At 48.7% G+C, this 22,088-nt stretch overlaps 2 protein-coding genes across 3 annotated transcripts in view; both read right to left on the reverse strand.

Moving 5' to 3' along the window:
- Positions 1-3,356: 3,356 nt before the first annotated feature.
- INSM1 (INSM transcriptional repressor 1) lies at positions 3,357-9,436 on the reverse strand. The gene has a single exon (XM_082359547.1). The coding sequence runs from the start codon at positions 9,290-9,292 to the stop codon at positions 7,739-7,741; it is 1,554 nt and encodes a 517-aa protein (XP_082215673.1). The 5' UTR covers positions 9,293-9,436; the 3' UTR covers positions 3,357-7,738.
- Positions 9,437-14,373: 4,937 nt separating this feature from the next.
- The window catches only part of CFAP61 (cilia and flagella associated protein 61), a 258,593-nt gene continuing 250,878 nt past the window's right edge, over positions 14,374-22,088 (reverse strand). For both annotated transcript variants that reach the window (XM_082359538.1, XM_082359537.1), the window contains one exon: positions 14,374-17,197. In XM_082359538.1, the coding sequence (XP_082215664.1) occupies positions 16,997-17,197 (201 nt within the window). In that variant the 3' untranslated portion in view covers positions 14,374-16,996. The remainder of the gene's footprint in view (positions 17,198-22,088) is intronic.

Here is a 22,088-nt window from a genome sequence, read left to right on the forward strand (position 1 = left end):
TTATTTTAAAACTGATCAATGCTGAATTAAAGTTGTCTTCTCTTTAATTCAATTGTTAAGCTAATAGTTACCAAAAGTCCTTGAAAGGTTAGGTAGAACCATGCAAACTTGTTGATATTAAACTTTTCATTTTACCTATAAAAATGGCAATCTCTTACGATTCAACTGAACAGTTGCGATTTCACTTGGTAAATGCAGCCACTGTTGCAGTGAAGAAAACAACGTTCAAACCAGGAGACGAGCTGCTTCTTCCATTTAGATTTCTGTGAATGGCCTAACAGGTTGGAAGTTGTTCCTATTGCCTGAGAGCCCCTGCAGTTGACATGACAAACAGTATGAATAACACCATTTGGAGGCAGCTTCCTACCTAGCTAACATTCTCATTTAAATGATCAGGGCCTTTAAAGTGGTGCCTGAGACGGTAACACCTGTGAAAATCCATAGGACTCAGTTTTGCAATTTTCAGGAGTATGTGTGCTGAGTCCTGGAGTTTGTGGCACTCAACACACAACTGAGAAAAGCACAGGTTTTCCTAAGGACCAAGTTTCCATCGCATCAAGGGTAGGAATGTGGGCGATCTATACAATATTTTCTTTAAATCTGCATGATCTATAAAACCACACGATTTTATTGTCTAGCCCTGAGGCTTGGTAAACTTTTTCTATAAAGGGCCCAATAATAAATATTTTAGGTTTTGTGAGCCATATAATTTCTACGTTCACGACTAAATTCTGCCACTTCGGTATGAAAGTAGCCATAGACAGTAAGTAAGTAAATGCACGTGGCTATGCTCCAATAAAACTTTATTTACAAAATCAGGCTCAGGGCTAGATTTGGCCATGGGCCTTAGTTTGCCAGCCTCTGGTTTAGCCTTTTCTCTTACAATGATAGAGATGGTGAAATACTGCAATGGTGGCAATAATTCTGGATTCTCAGTATAAGCTTAGAAGATAAAATCACAGTTGCTGCAACAAAGAAGGCCAGATGGTATAATATGTGGTTAATTATATTTTGGGTTCTCTTTAATATCGATTATCACATTTTGAAAATACAAAGGGGAAAGTTCATGATTTTCTCTATGGTTAACAGAGCAAAAAGTTTTGGGTATGCAAATCTGAAATCTTAATTATGTAATAAGTGTTTCACTAAAATGATTTAAAATTTTCAGGTGAAAACCTTCAAGAAGATATCAAGGATAATAATAGTGTTCAAAGGATCAATAAAGGTCTTCTTTTAAGAGATGAATGAGAAAAGAGTATGTTCCTTTGTGGTGTAAAATATTTGATGGGCTCTAAGATGATTCTGTTCAGATTTAGACACCCAGAGATGGCAATTCGTCCATCTCCTTTTATGCCTGACAGTTCTCAATTACATCATTTTCATGTACCTTATTCCTGTCGGTTTCTGCCTATCACCTAATAATAACCCCTTTGTAGCTGTATTCTAAAATGGTAAAGACTCATCTTACATAATACAGTAGGACAGATCGCAGTAGAAAAGAATGGCCATCCATTGGTGTTACGAGCTTTTCAACAACAATATTGTACACGTGTGTTTCAGCCCAAGTTCCCCAGGCTTTTCTGTCCTTTGTGTTCAGAGGAAATTCTAGCCTAATTTTCTTTCTCCTGTAGAAAGAGCGTCCTGTGAAGCCTTCCGTGCCCTGACGCCTCCTCTGTCTCCTATCAGATCCCACAGACAATAACATCCTGGCTCACTCGGTCCATCCCGTCACCGTCAGGTGTGACCATCACCTGGCTGTGGTGTTTGAGAAGGGGCATTGCATCGGGGCTCCTATCCTGAACAACAGATGGAGCAGATGTTGTCTTCAAATACAAGGGCCTTCTTTGATGAGTGAAGGAGGAGAGGGGTGGATTCAGGGGGAAGTTTCTGCCGTTACTGTTTCCCCTGGGGCGATGATCAGTCTACTGGTTTAAGCCAAGTGGAGGGAACAGTGAACACCTGGGTTCTGATGAAGGGGAGGCACTACAGGTGAACCATGAATGCAAATGGTGTGGACAAGCTTCTTATAGACGTTGGTGGAAATGCACAGCGTGAGTATGACGTGTGAAGCACTGGATCTCAATAATCATGCCCTTGAATGTGCTCTGACTGGTGGTAAACACTGTACAGGTATCATGTCAGTATGGAGGATATTCTAAGACCAGTTTATCTCAGGAGTGTGAGCTTGTGCGATGAGCTAAATAAAAAACATGGATATTGATGCTTTGGGTGGAAACGCCACCAGGAAGACCATACAGTCTAGAAATCTTCAAACAAGACAAATATGAACAAGTTTACCCCACAAGCCATCTGCTTACCATATATGCTGCCAGAGGAAGCATGCCTGTCCTCAACATTCCACTTTCCAGATGCGATAGAACAAGCCCACAATAATAAAAAGTGTGTCGCAGACAAATGATGACAGCTGGGGTTTAAGAGATGAAGGGATGTGTATTTGGGTCAGTGAAAATATGGTAACTGACTTCACATCAGATGCTCAAAAATGTTCAGTGATTCTAAGAAGCATATCAGGCCTTCATGATGCCCCAAAACCAGTGGGGAGTGGTCAACGTGGGAGCCAAGGTGTTTCTCTCACGCAACCCTGAGAAATCAGTTCCCCTTCACCAGGAAGGTCCGTCATACCTCCCATCAGGCTCTGTCACTTTCGAGACCCAGTCTGGCTTGTGGTAATTACCCCTGCAGTTCCTCCTAACTGTCCAGAGAAACAGGACACATTTGTCTTTGGAAAATCCTTGAGTGGGAAATTGCCTTGATGACACCAAATCCTGTAGCTGGTTGTTTGCACAAGGCAAGGAGATGCTGATGAATCCACTGGAAATTATTTAGGTTTCCTTAGCAACCTCAGGAGTTCCCTAGTTCTCCTGGTGAAAAAAGATTTCCCTCTTCCTGGAAATCCTTGGGCAGGTGGGTGCTCTCTTCTCTGGCCTCTTCTTCCTGTGGACTCAAGGTCCCTGGCCTCGCCAGGGAGCCGTGGTCGACTGAGGGGCTGGGGGGGTGGGAGAAAGTGCCAGGACGAGGAGCAGCCCTTCAGAGGGTGGCCTTCTCATCTGGGTGTCTGGGACTACTTCTTTCTCCTAGGGCCACTTGGTGGGGACATTCTTGTGAGTGCTGTGACCAGGCTTCACATCCGAACTGCTCTCTGTGATGCTGACGGGCCTGATAGAGCCAGTCGCCATATTACAATGCAGGAGTGTTGCATATCCCAGCCTTGCCCCATGAGTACGGGTTGTTTGATGCTGCAGGTTGGTCATAAAGACACACGAAGCTTCACCATATAAGATATGTATAACTTGAAGATGATTTGGCTGCTTCTTTCTCCACCCAATGGGATTCTCAGGTTCTTACTTTCAGGTTATATTGCCAAAACATGATTTGGATGTTTCCAGGATTTAGGATTAGAATTCTAAGTGTCTCTGGACCGCCATATTGTACTCCATGGCTTGGTCCCACCTCGGCAGTCCAATGGAACCAACATCCTTGCTTGGTGCTGTTCAGTTGGTTCTCTCACTCTGGCGTGTTTTGCTACCTCGTGGGTCTCTCTCTACAAGTCAGTTTCTTGCTTGATCTTCTCTAAATCCCACAGCATGGGCTTTTAACTGCCAAACACACAGCTTTCTCTAGCCTAGCCACCAAAAGACTGTAACTTAACCTGGCCCTGTAACAGGCTACATGGGTGGCACACACACAGTATGTGTGGATGATAATCTGACCCCATACACTCGGGTCTATTTGGCAGAAAACTTCTCCACAAGACCAAAACGTCCCTTCTGCAAAAAGATAGCAAGTTCTGCTCAAAGCCTGCCTGCCACAGGCCAGTGGGTTTATAACTAATCCTAAATACCATAGGACACTTTCCCCGGATGGAGCTTTTCTCCTACCTGCTCCCTTCGGGATCCCGACTGCCTTTCCTCTCACAGCCTAGGAAGTCCTCTCCAGTGTCTCACCGTGTCTCCCAGAAGCCCATTCCCTCTGGTTTAGAGATGAGGAGACAGGCCTGCAGGAAGCCCTGGAGTTGCCCAAGCTGCTTCTAGACCTTTCCCTTCCTCAAGATATTTGGTGAGTGAAGAATTCCTATGAAGTCATATAGGACTGTTAAGAGATTCTTCTGCTTCCTTAGACTTGGAGACGTTGTGGATGGCTGTGGAATGAAGTCCAAGGGGATGGAGGGGTGGCTGGTGGAAGGAGACGGCTGCCCCAGGGAGCCTCCTGCAGAGCAATGGTGGCACGTGAGGACCGGGCCCCTCACCGGCAGCCTCTGGGCGCAGACACGCTAGGCAAGAGGAGCCCGGTGACTGGCATTGCCCGGCCCAACCTTGTGCACCCAGGTCTCTGCAGGGCACCCCAGTATACCCACTTGTGCCACCAAGGGGCCAGATTGCAGCCAGCCTCCAGCCTTGTTCTACTCTGCACCACAACGCTGTCACCATGCGCAGCTGTTCAGGTTGGGCCTCGCTCCACGTGCTCACAAGTCACCCTGGCGCGGCTGCCTCCACCGTGTGACCTGGGCTCCCAGAATGAAGCCAAAGGGCCCAGGGATCACCTGTAGTGATGGTGCTACACGGAAGGAACAGCGCCCCCCAGGGTAGGCCTCGGACCCCGCCCCCCTTGCCCAGGCTGAACTCAGTGCAAAACGTCCCCGCGTGGCCGGTTTCCACCCCGTGGGCATCCAAGTTTGGAGCAGCCTCAGACGCAGGGGAATGTCCTCCGCATCCTTTGCACACTTGTGAAGAAGGTGGGTGCATTTCCACTTGATATTTTATAATAGGAGCTCTTGGGAACTTATTATCCAGGGAGGGAGAAAAAAAGAGAGAGAGAATCTGATTTCTTTCCTGTGGAATATTCTGCTGACTCACATTGCATTACTTTGAAACAAATTGACCAAGGTTTTCTATTTCTTCTATACTTTTTAGTCACCTTCAATGTGCTCCCTTCACTATATGATTTCACTTAGTATCTCACATAAATGAAATTTTGGTTTCTTTTTGAGAAAAGGTATATTTGGTCAATCGAAATAAATTTCCACAGGGGATGAAAGAGCACATTTGCAAACAACCAAATGTTATTGACCATCATGAAGATGGACATTAGGGTTTATGATTTATGATTATGGACAAGAAAAAGTAAGCCAAACATAGATGCCAAGACGACATCCCTGCAGGCCAACCACCAGGTTTTTAAGGATACTTTTTATTGGCATAGAGCATACCGTTGACCCTCAGGATGCAGGATCTTTTATTGTGAGGTGTAATTCAGAGAGAACCTTTTAAAAGTCTCACATTATTGTTGCTTAGAGGGAGCAATCATCAGGCCACAAATCTGAATTCTTCTTTGTTTCATTCCAACTTTTCAGGATGTTATAAACACAGCTTTGTCCCTATGCTTTCATGTTGTGCTGCACCAAGCTTCTGTCTTCTTGTATTTTTCAAACTGGTAAATAATAAGAGTAATAAGAGGAGGGGCAGTTTGTCCTGGAGGCAACTTACCTGTGCTGGCTGCTCCTTTATTGTTATTGAGTCTATTTCAAGACCCTCACAAAGGGAGGAATACTCCACCATCCTGACAGCTGAGCCTTTTAGTAAACCCTTTCCCACATAAAACTTTAGGCTCAAAATCGGAAAATAATCTCTTTCGTCACATTTTCCTTCCTAGTTTCTCACGTACTGCCCTTCCCACCATCACGCCAGCTACACCTTTTGGAAATGCAGCTCCTACTGTACAGATTTCTAAAATCCCTTTGCTGGGCAAATCTTAAGATTTAGTGTGCCACAGGAGAAAAGCAGCAAACACACACCAGGAAGGGAAGGGTGTGCACAATTGTGATGTTTAGCTCGGCTCCGTGATCAAGTGTTTCAAAGGCAGAGGAAAACAACTCAAAATATTAACTGGTGAGTGTCAGGATTGTTCTTCAAAGAGCTTTGTGACACATAACGGAAGACACTGTAATTACCGTTATTAAATTTAATACCCCAAACAGATGGTGTTCCAGTTTTTTCCCCAAAAATGGACTGCTACCTGATTGGAAAATTATTTCTGAGCCCTTACCCCAAACCCAGTTGCTTAACTTCTGTTGCATCCAAATGAGAATTGGTCTGCTTCCCTTATTTTGAAAATCCGACCATAAAATTGTTTCTACTTTCTCCTAGTTGTTACTTAAGGATCAGAAATTACCCATTTTACTTGAGGAATTACGGTTACACTGAGCCCAAACTGTCAGGAAATGAAGGATCTGCTAAATTAAAGTGGTGTTCTTATATCCCCTTGATTAAAAGGATAGGTTTGTGTGGACATTTATCTAGATTTCTCTGAAAAAGATCTGCACAGCTTCCCTTCTAACCCCCACCTTCCAGTACATTCCTAAGGACCCCTAACAAGCCTTTGGCTCCAGTTTAGCTGTTTTGAGCCTATACCCTTGAAGTGCCAGAAGGGCAGAATCTGGCAGCTCAGGCTCAGCTCTAAAAATCCACGATCCTAGTGATGGTGGTGGGTTTTCTTAATAAACAATAGACACACATTTAAGAAATCATTGGAAGCTCTATTTTAAATCCTTGTGGAAACCACATGATGCAGAAATAAGTCCACCTTACTTTGACTTTGAAAATATTTTATTTGAATAGTAAATAGTTATACAGTTGAAACAGTTCTATTGAAGCTTTCTATAAATAGCTAACAATTAAGAAAATAATGTATGTAGAAAAGAGATTGCATTTAAAAGTAAGAGCTGTCGTTTGTACGAGGGCCCTGGGGGCGCTCCAAGCAGAATAAAATGGTAGGTTGTCTGTAATTCGCTCAGATAGGTATAAAAGTTAAAACTTTTAACAGATCCCTTTAGAAAAAGGCTCTCTTCTAAAATGCACAGTGAAATGTCAAGAGTGGCGGGGGGGGGGCGGGAAGCGCACCAAAAAAAATCTGCAATCAAATAATATCATAATCTTCATAATTAATATAAATAAATAAAGAATAAATAACAATTACTCATAAATCAACATATACATTTAGAGGGAACTCATATAGTCCTACCTCAACAAAGATGATCAAACCGAAAAGTCTTACGTGAAATATTGAGGCAGTTTCTACAGCATCTTCTGAAAATTCCCTTCCCTCCCCCCCCAAAACAATCCCAAACAGACAACAGTTCAAGGCATTTGTGGCTAGACTAAAGAAAACTCTTTTTTAAGCAATTTGATTTGTTCACATACAAAAAGGTAAAGCCAGACTCCAGCAGTTCACAAGCCATAATAAAGCTAATCGTGTGGGAAGTTCAATTTACAGCCTGTGAAATATAAAGGCATTTATTCCTCAAGATTCACCCAAAACAACCCGTACGCTACATACATAGAGAGCAGAGATTGGTAGGCGAGAGCAAACCGCGTTTCTAGACCATGAACACAGAGAATACTAGCAAGAAAAACATCTCCCCTCCAAGGGGAGGCTTCCAACCACGAGACAAACGCGTACAGCTTTTCTCCCTTGTACAGAAAGAGACTGGCTCCTGTTGCGCCATGGGGGGGGGAAAGGGACACAACGCAAAGGGGGCGAGGGGTCCAAAAGGAGTCACAACGAGAGGATCGGGGTTACCGTCACGCTACACCGAGAGAAGCGGAGACGACACTTTCACCGGGGGTGGGTGCCCCTGGCGCGGACGCGGGGTCGGGGCGCGCTCTCTTCGTGGGTCTCCAAGCGAAGGCACGGTTCGGGGGGCCGGGGTGGAGGGCGCGCTCTAGCAGGCCGGACGCACGGGCACCTGCAGGAGGATCACTTGTCTGTTCTCGGATGGGTGGCACTTGTTGATGTGCCGCGTGAGGCCGGGCGAGCTGTAGAAGGTGGCCGGGCAGTACTTGCAGGGGAACACCTGGGCGGCGTGCAGCAGGCGCAGGTGGCGCTCCTGGGCGCCCTTGCTGGGGAATGTCTCCCCGCACACTGGGCACAGGTGGCACTCGGCGGACGCACTCAGGCCCAGCACGCCGGCCGCCTCGCCGTCGCCGGCCGCCTCCTGGGGCGCCTTCTCGTCGGGCCCGGGGTACAAGGCCAGTAGGTCCTCGGCGGGGGGCGCCGGCGGCGCGCCCTTGGCTTGCAGCGCCTGGTGGTGCGCCAGCAGGTGCTTGCGCAGATAGGCCTGGCGGCGGAACTTCTTGGCGCAGTGGTGGCACTCGTAGAGCCCGTCCTCCGAGCCCGACTCGGACACGCCGCCGGGGCTCGGCGTGTCGCGGTCGCTGCCGCCGCCCGTCGCCTCCCGCGCCTCAGCCCTGGCAGCGGTTTCGGGCTCGGACGCGCGGGCGGCGGCGGGCGCAGGCCGCGGTTTGTGCCAGCGGCGGTGCGAGGCCAGGTTGGCCGGGCAGCTGAAGACCTTGGCGCACTCGGGGCAGCGGTACTCCACGCGCACGATGCGCGAGCACTTGTGCTGCGCCAGCGCAAACGGGTCGGCGTACTCCTCCTTGCAGAGCTGGCAGATGAACTCGCCCAGCGGCCGCGCCGCGCTCCCCGCGCGGCCCCGCGGCGCCTCCACCGGGCCTTCCTTGATCTTGAGCCCCAGCACGGGCGACGTGGTCACCTCGTCCTCGAAGTGCAGCTTGCGGATGGCTTTGGGCTTCTTGGCGCCTGGGGCCTTGGCTACCTTGGCGGGCGGCTCGGCGGCGGCGGCGGCGGCGGCGGCGGGGGGCGCGGGTCGCTTGCCTGGGGGCCGCAGGGAGGCGGCGGGGGGTAGCGGGGGGCCGGGCCCCGGGCCGCGGGCCGCCTCGGCGCCCGCGGAGAACGCCGTGCCCATCTTGAGCTCGGCGGGCGCGAAGAGCAGCGGGTCGCCGCCGCAGGTGCCGCCGCCGCCCGCGCCATTGGCCCCGCCGCCGCCGCCTCCTCCAACGAGCAGCGCGGCGGGCGTGGGGAAGGACTCGGCCGAGACGGGCGAGCCGAGGTTGAAGCTGCGCTCGAAGTACTTGTGCTTCTCGTGCTCGCGGCTCACGGGCCGCGTGGGGCTGTAGAGCGGCGCGGGGTGCGCGGCCTCGGGGTTGCCGAAGTGCGCGGCCCGCGGCCCTGGCGGGGGTGGCGGCGGGCCCGGCGCGCAGGCGAGCGCGGCGGCGAGCGCCGCATGGGCGCGCTCGGCGGGCGGCGGCGGCGGCGGCAGAGGGCCCGGCCCGGGGCTCGGCGCCGGGGGCGAGGCGCGGGCTCCCCCGCAGCCCGGCGAGAGCAGCAGCGCGCGGTCGCCGTCCTCGCCACCGCGGACCCGGTAGGACACGGGCGTGGACTTCTTGCTGCGCTTCACCAGGAAGCCGCGGGGCATGTTGGCGCGGCGCGAGGGCGAGGCGCTGGCTCGGTCCCACCTTCGCGCTCGGCCCTGGCGGCCCTCAGTGCCCCCGACCCATGGCCCGGGCGCGGCGGCGACGGCGGCGGGACTCGCGTGGCGCCGGCGGCGGCTCCGCCCGGCTCTGCGCCCTGCACGCGCGTCCCTGTCCCCGGGCCCGGGAGCCGCTCCCTTTTAACTGGGGGAGGGGGCCATTGTTCTCGCCTCCCGCTTCCCCCGGAGCCAATCAGCGCGCCCGCAGCTCCTCCGCCCGGTCGGGTTGGGAGGGCGACGCGGCGGCCAAGAGGGGGCCGGGACTCGGGGGTCGCCCGGTAGGTGCGGCAGATGTACCTGAGGGCGCGGGGCCCCCGCGCGCGCCTCGCCGCCGCCCCGCCCGGCGCCACCGCCCCGCCCGGCCCAGGCACACGCCCGGCCCCGCCTCCCTTCACGGTCTGCTGCTCCTCTATGGGGAGGCGCACGTGCCTGGGCTTTGTGTCTCTCCTCCCGGGGGCGCGGAGCCGCCAAATGGGCCCGTCCATCAGCACGACAATGCTCGCCCCCCTCCCGTGCTGGGATTACCCGCGGGTCGCGAGCAAAATAGCAACAAAGGAGAAGAATGGCCCCAAATATGTCAGGAGGGTTCAATCCGCGAGCCGAAGCGGAGGGGGAAGTCGTGCTCGCTGATTGGGTAGGGGCGGCGGTGGGCAGCAGCAGGCGCGGGGGAGATCTGAGCTAGGCGGCCGGGGCGGGAGAGGGGTTGGGGGAGGCGCAGGAACTCCTCCTGGTGTTTGGGAAATAATCCGGAATCGAAAATAGCTGTAAAGCCCGGGCCTTGGACTGATGGGCCGGGGGACCCAGGCTCTAAGCGAAAATGGGACCCTGGAGTTCCAAGTTTGGGTGGAGGGTCTGGCCTTCTGGCTGCAGCTGAGGGCGATGTTTGTGTCCGCAGCCGCCGCGCACTCTCGGGCCTCGGGAAGGTTTCTCTCGAGTTTGAGAAACAGTTGGCACCTCACTTCTTCAATCGCCAGCAGACGCAGCGCTGGATGGGGGAGGGGGCAGGCTGGGCTGTGTTCCAAAAACCTTGAATTTCTGAACAACTTTTTTTTTTTTTTAAGTTCCCGGAGGCTCCGGGATTGGCATCGTTGGAGGGGCCTGGTCCAGGCTGCTCGGAGCCTCCGCGTCGCCCAGGGCCAGGTTGATTCGGGTGGACTTGGCCAAAGCCCGAAACGCGCGGCCAGCCGCGTGCGCCCCAGTGAAGTTGGTTTCCGCTCTCCTTGCGCGGCCTCATGCATTTTCATTCCGAGCGGGCATTTTGTCTGTCGGTTGACATCAGATGCTAAATCAAGGGCTCCAATCAAGGCGCTGCGGAATAAAGGGGCCGCCTGTCTGGGCGCGGGGCCCCCCGGAGCCGTGCCCCCTTCACCTTTGTGAAGGAAATTAACCTCCCGCTATTGAGCGCCGGTCGCGGCCAATCTGGACTCAAAAGAGGCGCGTGCTGCCGGCCGGGGGGAGAGGGGGGCAATCTGTCCTCTGAGGCAGGCTGCGGCCTCGGAGAGGACAGGCCGCCTCCCCCTGCCCCCCCCCCCGGTGCCACCAGGAAAAAACAACAGTGAAAATCCACCCCCCCAGCCCCGCCACCCCGATTGGACCCCAGACCGGGCCCTTTGCCTCCAACCTCTTCCCAGCCCTGCCCCAAGGAAACACAAAAGGCAGAATCTCCGGGGGACGGGGGCAGAACCCCAAGGGTGCGTAGTGGCCCTGATCGCCCATCACTAGGGAACAAATTGCAAAACCACAGAAAATGTCAAATGTTGTGAAGAAAATGTCACTTTATTGAAAGATAAGGAAACGGACACTTTTCTGAAAAGCTCTGTGCTCTCAGATAGACTTTGCTGAGTTTTGCTTACGTTTGATTCCACTGAAGGTATTTCATTGTTTTGGATTTTCCCTGTGAAAATACCCTGGTGTGGAAATGAAAGATTAAAAAAAAAAAAAAAAGAGTCCACATGAGTAATAAGTTGTAATGGGGACAGTTGTTAGAATTAGTTAATCAAGGGGTTAATCAAGTTGACTAATCAAGGGGAAAATATTTGGTGATTTTATGTTTGTAATTTCTTTTTAAACTCACAGACTGAAAAGAGAAGAATACACATAATGGAATATATTTTGAAAACTCTCATCCTCGTTTTAAAAATGCTAACTACGATGAATGCTAGTCCTGAAAAAAGTTAGAAATTCTAAAATGAGTTTATCTAAAATTTATATATATCTTTCAGTCTAAAAGTAACTGATGTTATTTCCTTGCTCTTTTGAGCGCTGATTGATACTGCTGATGAAATTAGAAGTGGGAAAGGGATTCCGGGACAGCTTTGGCCAATTTTATTTTCTAATCACGAATCCCATCTGGATTGTGGAATAATAGGGCGGGGGCTCAGCCCGCCATCCCCAACTGACGGCGGGGTATTTGGTCTTACATGTGTAACACTCCTTTCATTCAACAGATAACAGGGAGAGTTAGTCACCTTGTGAATCCTTTAAAAATAACAACACCCATAATTGTAAAGAGGGCGGGGGTGGGAGGCAAAAAACAAAGCAGAACAAAACAAAACCCCTGCCTGAATGCAGCGAATTCAAACAGGGCTCTGAATTAAGCCAAGAGAATCTATTGAACACTACTGAAATACTGAGATTCAATGGATCCATTTCTTTTTCTTTGTGGTTTCTAGTTTTGCCAGCGAAAATGAAATCTGCTTTCAGACAGGTACCGTCAAAACAAATGGAAACTTGAAAGGTCCGAGTATTAGAAACTAATTTCATAACCCAGGGCTGAGGAAGAATTAGGCTGCGCTCACGCACACACCGGCAACCTCCAAGGACGTGCACCCTTGCACCCGGCCGTGGGTTTGCGTCTTCTGCGTGATTTTATTTCTCAGAACCTGCCCGCCCGCGGGCATTTGGACAGTGAGTCCAGATATTTGCCTTCCTCTTGGAAGAGAGCGAAGCGCTACCACGCGGCGCCGCGGTGGCGGGCCTTTGCGCACTGCGATTCCGGATAGGGGCCGCGTGGAGTTGGGCTGGGGAAAACACTGAGCGCTGACTTGCCCCCTCCTGGGGAGTTTCACGGGAGGAGGCGAGCAAAGGGATCCCAGGCAGGGTCCCGAAGTGTCCTTCCCAGGCCCCAAGCGACTCCTCCCCTTCCTGTGGGGTCCTGGCCGGCGCTTGGGAAAAATCCAGAGGCCTCTTCGCCTCTCGTCCTTGCGGACCCCGCGGTGGGTTCTTCCTCTGACCGCTGCAGAGCTGGAGGCCGCGGCCGCTCTAAGCTCTCCTGTCCTGGAGTCCTCGGTTGCCGTCGGGGAACGCAGTGGGGCTCACTGTGACCCCCGGCTCCCGAGTTTAGCGTCAGGGAGTTGCTGGAAGCGCAAAGCTTGGAGATAAGCGCTAGAGCGAGGAATTTCGGCCCAGGAATTGCCCTGTGGGATGTCGCCGGGACTCGGCAGCCCCTAAGCTCCTAAGAGGAGAGGACGGGAGGGTCCGCAGTCTCACCCCGCGGCGCGCGGCGCGTTTGGAGACGCTCGGGAGGCGCGAGAGGGAGTGGTCAGCGCCCCCAGCGCCGTCCCGGGCCGGCTGCGGACGCCTCTGCCGGATTCGCAGAGGCCCTCCCGGCCCGCGAGCCACGGCCGGGCCTGGACCGCGCGTTCCAGGCGCAGAGCCCGCCGTCAGGTGCCGGAGGGGCCCAGCTCCCCGTGCGCCGCGCGCGCCGGCCCGAGCCGGAGAGGCTTTGTGTTTGCAGGAATGAGGGGCGGCCGTGTCTGGCCCCGGGGCACGCGAGAGCCACGCGCAGCCCGCTGCCTCCCCGCCGTCCCGCTCCGGCCTCCAGGCACCTTCCGGGCCCCCGCCGGCGGGCCGTCGCCTTTGTTCGGCACATTAGCATAAAGCTGCCATGGATCTCCCGTTTAAATAATTCCACACAAAAGGAGAGCGCATGAAAGAGGGCGGACGAGGGCGAATCCGCGAGGCTGCGCCGTCCGCCGGGCGCGGGGAGGGACCGCGCTCCAGCAGTTCCCTCCCCTCGAGTTTCAAGTGCCCCCGGCAATCTGCCGCGCGCCCATTATTCGCCGGGACCCACGGGGTGGCCGGCCGCCCCTTTCATCCTCCCGAGTGTGCCGTCGGGCCTCCGCACGCTCGTTGAAGTGCCCTCGGGGCTGTTTGTTTTCGCCTCGGGTGGGACTGTCGCGGGCCGGGCAGGGGAGGCGGGCCGGACGGTCCCCGGGCCGGGCGACGGGAAGGGCGATGTTGGCCAAAGTGGGCGAAGGAGAAGCCAGGAAGTGTGGGAAAGTCCTAAGCAGAGGATGAGGCCGGGAAGAGCTGGGAGGGCACCGAGCGGAGCGGGAGGGCCCCGAGCGTGGGGCGCGCAGGGGGCGGCTCCCACCTGTGAGGGGCGGTCCGGCTCCCCGCTCGCCCCAGTCTCAGGAAAGGCAGCGACGAAACCCCAGCAAAATTAACCAGAAAGGCCACGGCGACTCCGAACTTCCCCAGTCCTCGCCCGCCCCGGGGGGCCGACCGAGAGGCAGCCAGGCGCCCGGGGGGCTGAAGGGGCGCGCTGTCCGCCTGGGCCTCTGTCCGCCCCCCCCCCCACCCTCTGTCCGTCCTGCTGCTGCTATTGGGTTTAGGTGTCCGTGTTCCTCCTCTCGCCCTCCTTCTCTGGCCTCCCCGCCTCCTTCTCTCTCCCACCTTCCCTCCCCCACCCCTCCTCTCCTCCTTCCCGGGCGCTCCCTTCTTTCTCCCCTGACCGTCTCTGCCCACCCCGTCCCACTTCTCCCTCTCTCTTCGCATGTTTCACTCCCCCATCTCTCTCCTCCTCACGGTCTCGCCCACCCCCGACCCTTTCCCCCTCGGACTGTCCCTCTCATTCTTTTCCCTGGTCTCCCTCCCTGCCCCCCATCACCTCGTCTCCCCTCCCCTCTCTCCCCGTCCACCCTCTCTCCTTCAGGGTCTCCCTCTCTCCCCTCCCCTCCCCTCCCTCCCCCTCCCTCCCTCTCCTCCCGCTCCTCTCCCCCTCTGGCTCTCCCCACTCCCCGCAGGCCAACGTGTGTTATTTTATTTGTCTAGAGAGAGCCTATTTGTTCAGTGATGTGTGGCCTCCTGGCCGCCTGCTTTAATGGGGGACGCGGAGGCTGGTTTCTGCGAGTATTAGCATACAGCTGTCGCTCCGCCCGGCCCGGCGCGCCCTGTATCCCAGCCTTATCATCACCTCTTCTCTCAACCAGAAAACAATCAACAGCTCCTCGCTCACGACGACTTTCGAGCCCCTCTCCCTGCTCCTTGGCTAACACTCAGCCGTGCACCCGTGTGCGCGCGCGCTCTCTCTCACGCGCAGACACACACACACACACACACACACACACACACACACCCTCTTCTGAGGGGAAATATTGATTGGCTGGCTTCACATTTTCTCCTCCGTACAGTGTTCTCTTTCCTCTCCCACATCATCTTCTCTTTTTCTCTCGCCTTCCTGGGATATTTCGGTGGCGTCTCAGGAGCCATTTTGGGGAAGGATGTGGCCACGTGCTAGTAAAAACCGACTTATATCAGAAGATCATTAGAGACAACTGTGAGGCATGGTTGTTACATGTGATTTGGGGGGAATACAACGTGGGAAATTTAACTTTGGTGGTTTCCTGTCAGAAAGATTGGGCTTAGAGTTCAAGACTCCCTGCTGAGCAGCACGCTGAAATGCCTGGGGACTTCCTGCCACTCATGTCTCTTACAGAAGCCATGCCAGGGCTCCCCAAGAGAAGTCCAAATCTTGGTCTTTCTGAAGCCCTTTCTTCTGCCAGGATTCATCATCATTGAGGAATAAATATCTTTATTTTCCTAAAGCCCTTAAAACAGCCAGTTTCAAGCTATGATCAACGACTCTTGGGTTCGTCTCTTATTAGAAAAGTGGTTCCTTAGTGACAAAATGCTTGTCTGCACATATATGCTAAAATTCCTGCCTAGATTCAGGAAACGACTCACTTTCTGAATATAGAGCAATGATCAGTAACTTCCTCCAATACACTATGTAGACTAAATTATATTCTAGACATTTTCAAATCTGCCATGATACTTATGGGGGCCCAAGACTACTTTTAAAAAGGCAGCAAAGGAAAACTTACTGTAAAGTGTATGCATGATTTGATATTAAGGTTGGCACTATCATATGGCGTCACTTTTATGTGACCAGAAGCTTTTTAATGGTAGTACTTAGTCACAGTAGTCATTACTGTTGATCCTCTAACTGGTTGTACTGTTAATCTCCACCCAAGGTCCCAGGGCCTGTCACAGAAACTCACTCCATTTGCTGATGAATTTAATCCAGGGCCTCTCAGAGGAAGGGGGTGGGGGAAGGAGAGTTTCTTGAGCTAACTCATTTGCAGGCCCTGAAATATGGTTCCATGTGTGTTGGGCTTGCAGTTTGAAGAGGGGACCAGTAGCAATTGTTCTCCACAAGAGTTACACAGTTTGTACCATATGGTGGGAGCTGGGCCCTCCTTCTGAATGACCCATGTGCTTGTGTAAAACATACGTGTGCAGGAATTAATGGAGTTTATTGCTTGCTTTTGCCTGCCTTAGAAAATCAGAGTCTAGTGTTCCAAAACCGTTTTATTCTTGAGAGGTATCAGTTTGTTAATGGGTGGGTAATTCTGTAATGCCAACTATAACATCCTCCAAATTACCGTGTAGTCATTGTAATTAAGCCAACTTTTGCTAAATATTAACATAAATGCCAAAAAAAAAAAAAAAAAGGAACGAAAACTGTAATTCTGTCCATGAAAGCCAGTTTTAAGCCCTACTGGTCAAAAATTCAGACACAAACTGTGTCACACTATCTGCTTAAAAGAGATTTAAATAAATGAAAACAGTCTTATGTGTTGTTCCTGAATCCATATTTTGTGCTAGGCACTTAATTTGCTTTATTTACAAGAAAGAGGGCTACTGACCCACATTACAGGTGACAGGTGCCAGAGGGGGCCGATGCAAAGCAACAGCGCTTAGGGTCAAAGGAAATGACCTAGATTAATTTCCCACCACCGTTTTCTAGTCTAAAACCTGTGTGTGAACCTGAGTTGATCTTCCAGTTTTTCGGTGCATTTATGCTCCTGATCTGGAACAGGAAGTAGAAATACAGGGGCCGTGAGAGCAGCCTCCTCGTTTCAAGAGTTCCTGTAAACTTGTCTGTGCAATCAGTCCTTCTGATGTTAAATTACAGAGATAATTTCCTGTCATCTGTTTTACTCATTTTCCATGCTGGGCACACGATTTTCTTTTTTTATCGCCCACGAGTATGACCGGGTAAACATGTAAAGGACTAACATCGTTGGCGGCAGGGCTTTTCAGGAAATCAAACAGAACCACGCCCAAGGTAAGAAACAAGTTTAACACAGTACGCTCTCATTTTATTGCTAAAATGGGTTATTCTGCCCAGGAACACGCCTGGTGTTGGTAAAGCTTCTCCCTGCCCCAGAATCGAGGCGCACCGCCGTGCGCCACCTACTGGGACGATAGGAAACCACAGGCATCGGTGGACACGGAAAAGAAAGGACGGAACCACGAAGGTGCCTGGCGGTTCAGCCAGGCTTCAGAGAGGTTTCCTGCTTCTACGGAGCACTTCCCGGAACGACACGTGTGGAAAGAATCAAGTGGAGGCCGTGGCCACCGCTAAATGATGCCCGGCCACGCGTACATGGGCAGGTGGTAATGATTATAGCGCAGATAGTCAAGGATGCTCTTCTCCACCAGAGGCCTGTAGATGGTTTCCTGGAAAACTCTTTTGAGGTAATTCTTGGGCTTCTCGGGCAGGTTAATTTCCTCATCTTCGATCTGACGGGCTAACTCTTCTATGGAAGGAAGGTTTTCCTCCTGGAAAATACGGTAAGAGGCCAGATACTGAAATTACTTGGGCTTAGCTCCACAGTAAGAGGGCAGTTTCACTAGAACTCCCCAGGGTTGGTCTTTTTTTTTTTTCTAGATTTAAAAAAAAATTTTTTTAAACTGTGGCAAAACACACATAGCATAAAAGTTACCACTTTAACCATTTTTAAGTGTAAGATTCAAAGGTGTTAGGGGCTTTCACGTTGTCAGCCATCACCACCATCATCTCCAGAATGTCCACATCCTCCCAAATTGTAACTCTTTAATTTAACCCCCGACTCCCCATCCCTCTCCTCCCAAACTCTGGCGACCACCCTTCTCCTTTCTCTATGACTTGACTTTAGGCATCTCGTGTAAATGGAATCAAACACTATTATTTTTTTGTGACTGTCTTACTTCACGTAGCATAATGTCTTCAAGGTTCAGCAAGGGTAGTAATTTTAAGCTCTTAATATACAGATAGAAAAGATCTGTATATCAGGCTTGTTTTAAAAATAAGAAAGGAGGTGATTAAAGATTTTTACATGAAAACTCCTAGATGGTTACTTTACTTGGTGACAGTCCCCAAGAAATGGGATTTTTAAAGCCCTGGAATAAATTCTGAGTAAAGGCAAATTTCGTTGATATCTTTAAAGATGGGGCTCAGAGGGAATAAAGTTATTTGAAGTTGAGAAGCATATGCTGTGCATGTTTACAATACAGTAGAGATTTTTCCAACATTTTATTATATAAAATAAAAGGATTCAAACACAGAGGCAAGTTGACAGAAGGGTGCGCTTGGCACCTGCATACACACTACCTGCTTTCTACGGCTACCATACTTGCTTCATCACCTACCTGCCCATCTATAGGAGGGTTGTTATAAAAAGCACTTCACTCAAAAAATTAAAAAACGTTTTTAAAAAGGGATTTCCCTGGCGGTCCAGTGGTTAAGACTCTGTGCTTCCAATGCAGGGGGCACAGGTTCGATCCCTGCTCAGGGAACTAAGATCCCACATGCCATGTGGCATGGCCAAAATAAAAAAGCACTTCACTGAGATTTGAGCTGTGTGCTTTCTGAACACCACAATAATTGAAAATTACCCTAAAGGAAGATGGACTTTGATGGTATATTTATTTGACCTTCCAATAATTCTTTTTTTTTTTAACAGCAGAGAAAAAAAAAAAAAAGCGGATAACTTGCAGAGTTCTACTGGATCATTAATTTATTAATAGTAAGAACTTAGAAAAATAGATTCAAACTATATGGAGACATAAGGTAATTATCACTTGGTTATGTAAGTGAGACACTGCCAGGTGTGGCAGATTATACACACATCACTTGGAAGTACAGTCAGTGGGGGGCCAGGACTCCAAATCGGCTCAACAAAGACGGTGAGAGAGAAAATGGCAAGGGATACCCAGAACTAAATATTAGAGGTGCTGAAACATTTGACTGCCCAAGCACGTATGCAGTATATCTGAGATTGATTCTTTCTCCCTTAATTTTTCAGGAAAAATGTCTCAAACATAAGCAGTGAATATACAAAAATTAGAGAAGATTTTGGGCTCCTGTTGCATGATGCTGTTCTAACATCAGGGTAAATGGTGTAAAGTCACAAAATGGAGCTTTTAAATTTATAGAATACAAATACTGCTCTAGATCGTAAACTCATTTTTGTACATTTGCCTCTCCTGCTGTGACCTTTTCTCAGTGTGATCACCTCCCCCCGACACTGTGACCACCCCTGCCCAGGGTGACCCCCCCCCCCCAACAACGTGCTGACCTGTGAGCAGCTCACCTCACAATGCCACAGACGACACATGACCTTTTGCGTCTGGCTTCTTTCACTTAACTCAGTGTTTTGAGGTTCATCCAGTTTCTAGACTGTATCAGCACTTCATTTCTTTTATGGCAGAATAACGTTCCATCGTGTGGATAGACCACATTTGTTGATCCACCTGTCCCTTGATGGACATTTGGGTTCTGTCTTCCATCTTGTAATTCTGAATAGTGCTGCTATGAACATTCATATACAAGTATTCGTTTGGATACTGATTTTCAGTTCCTTTGGGTATATACCTAGGAGTGCAATGGCTAGGTCATATAGTAATTCTGTTTGTAAGTTTTTAGGAGCCATCAAACCATTTTTTTCACAGCAACTGCATAATAATTTTACATTCCCACTAGCAATGTGTGAGTTCCAATTTTTCCACATCTTTGCCAACACTCATTATTTCCTGTTTTGTTTTGTTTTGTTTTTTAACTATAGCCATCCCAGTGGGCATGAAGTGGTATCTCATTGTGGCCCTGGTTTGCATTTCCCTAATGATTAATGATGTGGTTTGCATTTCCCTAATGATGTTAACATCTTTTCATATAAATGGGTTTACTTTGGCTCTTAATTTTACTCCATTGATCCATATGTCTATCCTTATGCAAGTACCTTACTGTCTTGGTTACTGTTGATTTGAATTAAGTTTTGAAATTGCAAAGTGTGTATCCTTCAACTTTTAAAAAATTTCTCAAATTGTTTTAGCTTGCATTTCCATATGAACTTTAGGATTGGCTTTTCCATTTTTTTCTAAAAAAAACCACGGGGATTTTTATAGGATTGCATTGAATCTGTAGATTGCTTTGCATAGTATTCCTATCTTTTTATTTTTTTTTATTTTTTATTTTTATTTTTTTATTTTTACAAGAGATAAATAGTATTCCTATCTTAACAATATTTTTTTTTAGTTTAAAACTTGGCATTTTGGTTTTTAAAACTTTTATTTTATATTGGAGTATAGTAGATTTACAATGTTGTGTTAGTTTCAGTATACAGCAAAGTGATTGTTATACATATACATATATCTATTCTTTTTCAGATTCTTTTCCCATTTAGGTTATCCTATCTTAACAATATTAAATCTTCAAATCCACGAACATAGATGTCTTTTCATTATGAAGGTCTTCTTCAATTTCTTTCAGAAATGTTTTGTGGCTTGCAGTGTACAAGTCTTGCACCACCTTGCTTAAATTTATTCCCAAGTATTTTAATATTTTTGATGCTATTGTAAATGGAATTGTTTTCTTAATTTCATTTTGGATTATTGATTGCTAATGTAGACAACTGATTATTGTATGTTGATCATACATCCTGTAACTTTGCCAAATCCATCTATTAGCTCTAATATTCTTTTGTGATTCTTTAAAATTTTCTTTATGTAAGATCATGTCCTTTGACAATAGAGATAGTTTTCCTTTCAAATGTGGATGCCTTTTATTTCTTTTTCCTGCCTAATTGCTGTGGCTATAACTTCCAGTACAATGTTGAATGTAAGTGGTGAAAGCAGGCATTCTTGTCTTGTTCCAGATCTCTGAGGTAAAACTTTCAGTCCTTCACTATTGAGTGTGATGTTAGCTGTGGCCTTTTCATAAATACTCTTTATCAGGTTGGGTCAGTTTCCTTCTGTTCCTGGCTTTTTAGTGTTTTTACTATGAAAGCATGTGTGATTTAGTCAAATGCTTTTTCTGCATCAATTGAGATTATGGCACTTCTCCCCCTCTTTCATTTTATTAATGTGGTGTATTACATGGATTAATTTTCATATGTTGAACCACTCTTACATTCCTGGTGTAAATCTTGGTCGTGGTGTATAATCCTTTTAATGTGCTACTGGATTTAGTTTGCTAGTATTCTGCTGAAGATTTTTGCATCATAACTTCATAAGGTATATTGTTCTGTAGTTTTCTTTTGATGTCTTTGTCTGGCTCTGGTATCAGGGTAATGCTGGCCTCATAGAATGGGCTAGGAAGTGTTCCTTCCTCTCCTATTTGTCTGAGGAGTTTGAGAAGGATCAGTGTTAATTCTTATTCAAATGTCTGGTAGAATTCAGCAGTGAAACCATCCAGTCTTGGGATTCTCTTTGTTGGGAGGTTTTAGATTACTGATTCAATACCTTTACTTGTTATAGGTCTCTTGAGATTTTCTATTTCTTCTTGAGTCAGTTTTTGTAGTTTGTGTGTTTCTAGGAATTTCTCTGTTTCATCTAGGTTATCTGTTTGGTTGGCATACAATTGTTCATAATATTCTTTTTTAAACCTTTATTATTTAAGGTTGGTAAATGTCCCCATTTTCATTTCATTAGGGATTTGACTCTTTTTTTCTTGATTAATCTAGCTAAAGGTTTATTTTGTTGAACTTTTAAAATAACCAGCTTTTGGTTTCATCAGTTTTCTCTGTTTTTTTAAATTCTTTATTTCATTTATCTCCACTCTAATGTTTATTATGTCCTTCCTTCTGCTAGCATTGGGTTTAGTTTGGTTTTCTTTTTCTAGTTTGGTTTTATTTCTTCTAGTTCCTTAAGGAGTAGAATTAAGTTACTGATTTGAGGGCTTTGCTGTTTTTTAAATGTAAGCATTTACAGCTATAAATTTCCCTCTGAAAACTGTTTTCTCTTTGCATCCCATAAATTTTGGTCAGTTGTGTTTTCATTTTCATTTGTCTCTAAGTACTTCTAACATCCCATTTGGTTTCTTCTTTGAAACCAAAGAAGTTGCTTAAGAATCTGTTGTTCACTTTCTAGTTGATTTCTAGTCTCATTTCATTGTGGTTGGAGAATATACTTTGTATGGTTTAAGTCTTTTAAAATTTATTGACACTTGTTTGGTGGCCTGTCCTGGAGAATGTTCCACACGCACTTGAGAAGACCATGCATCCTGCTGTTGTTGGGTCGAGTGCTCTGCATAAATGTTAGGTCTGGTTGGTTTATAGTGCTATTCAAGTCCTCTATTTTCTTGTTAATCTGCTACCTGGTTCTATCCATTACTGAAAGTGAGATATTAAAGTCTCTATTATTTTCAAACTATTTTTTCCCAACTCTATCAATATCCATCTTTCTGAAGGATGAT

The sequence above is a fragment of the Balaenoptera borealis genome, assembly GCF_965194805.1.
Source record: "Balaenoptera borealis genome assembly, chromosome: 16".
In the NCBI taxonomy this organism is placed as follows: Eukaryota; Metazoa; Chordata; class Mammalia; order Artiodactyla; family Balaenopteridae; genus Balaenoptera; species Balaenoptera borealis.

Bases quoted from the DNA above. Each gene is read 5' to 3' on its own strand.
- INSM1 (XM_082359547.1), bottom strand. From the start codon at position 9,292: ATGCCCCGCGGCTTCCTGGTGAAGCGCAGCAAGAAGTCCACGCCCGTG.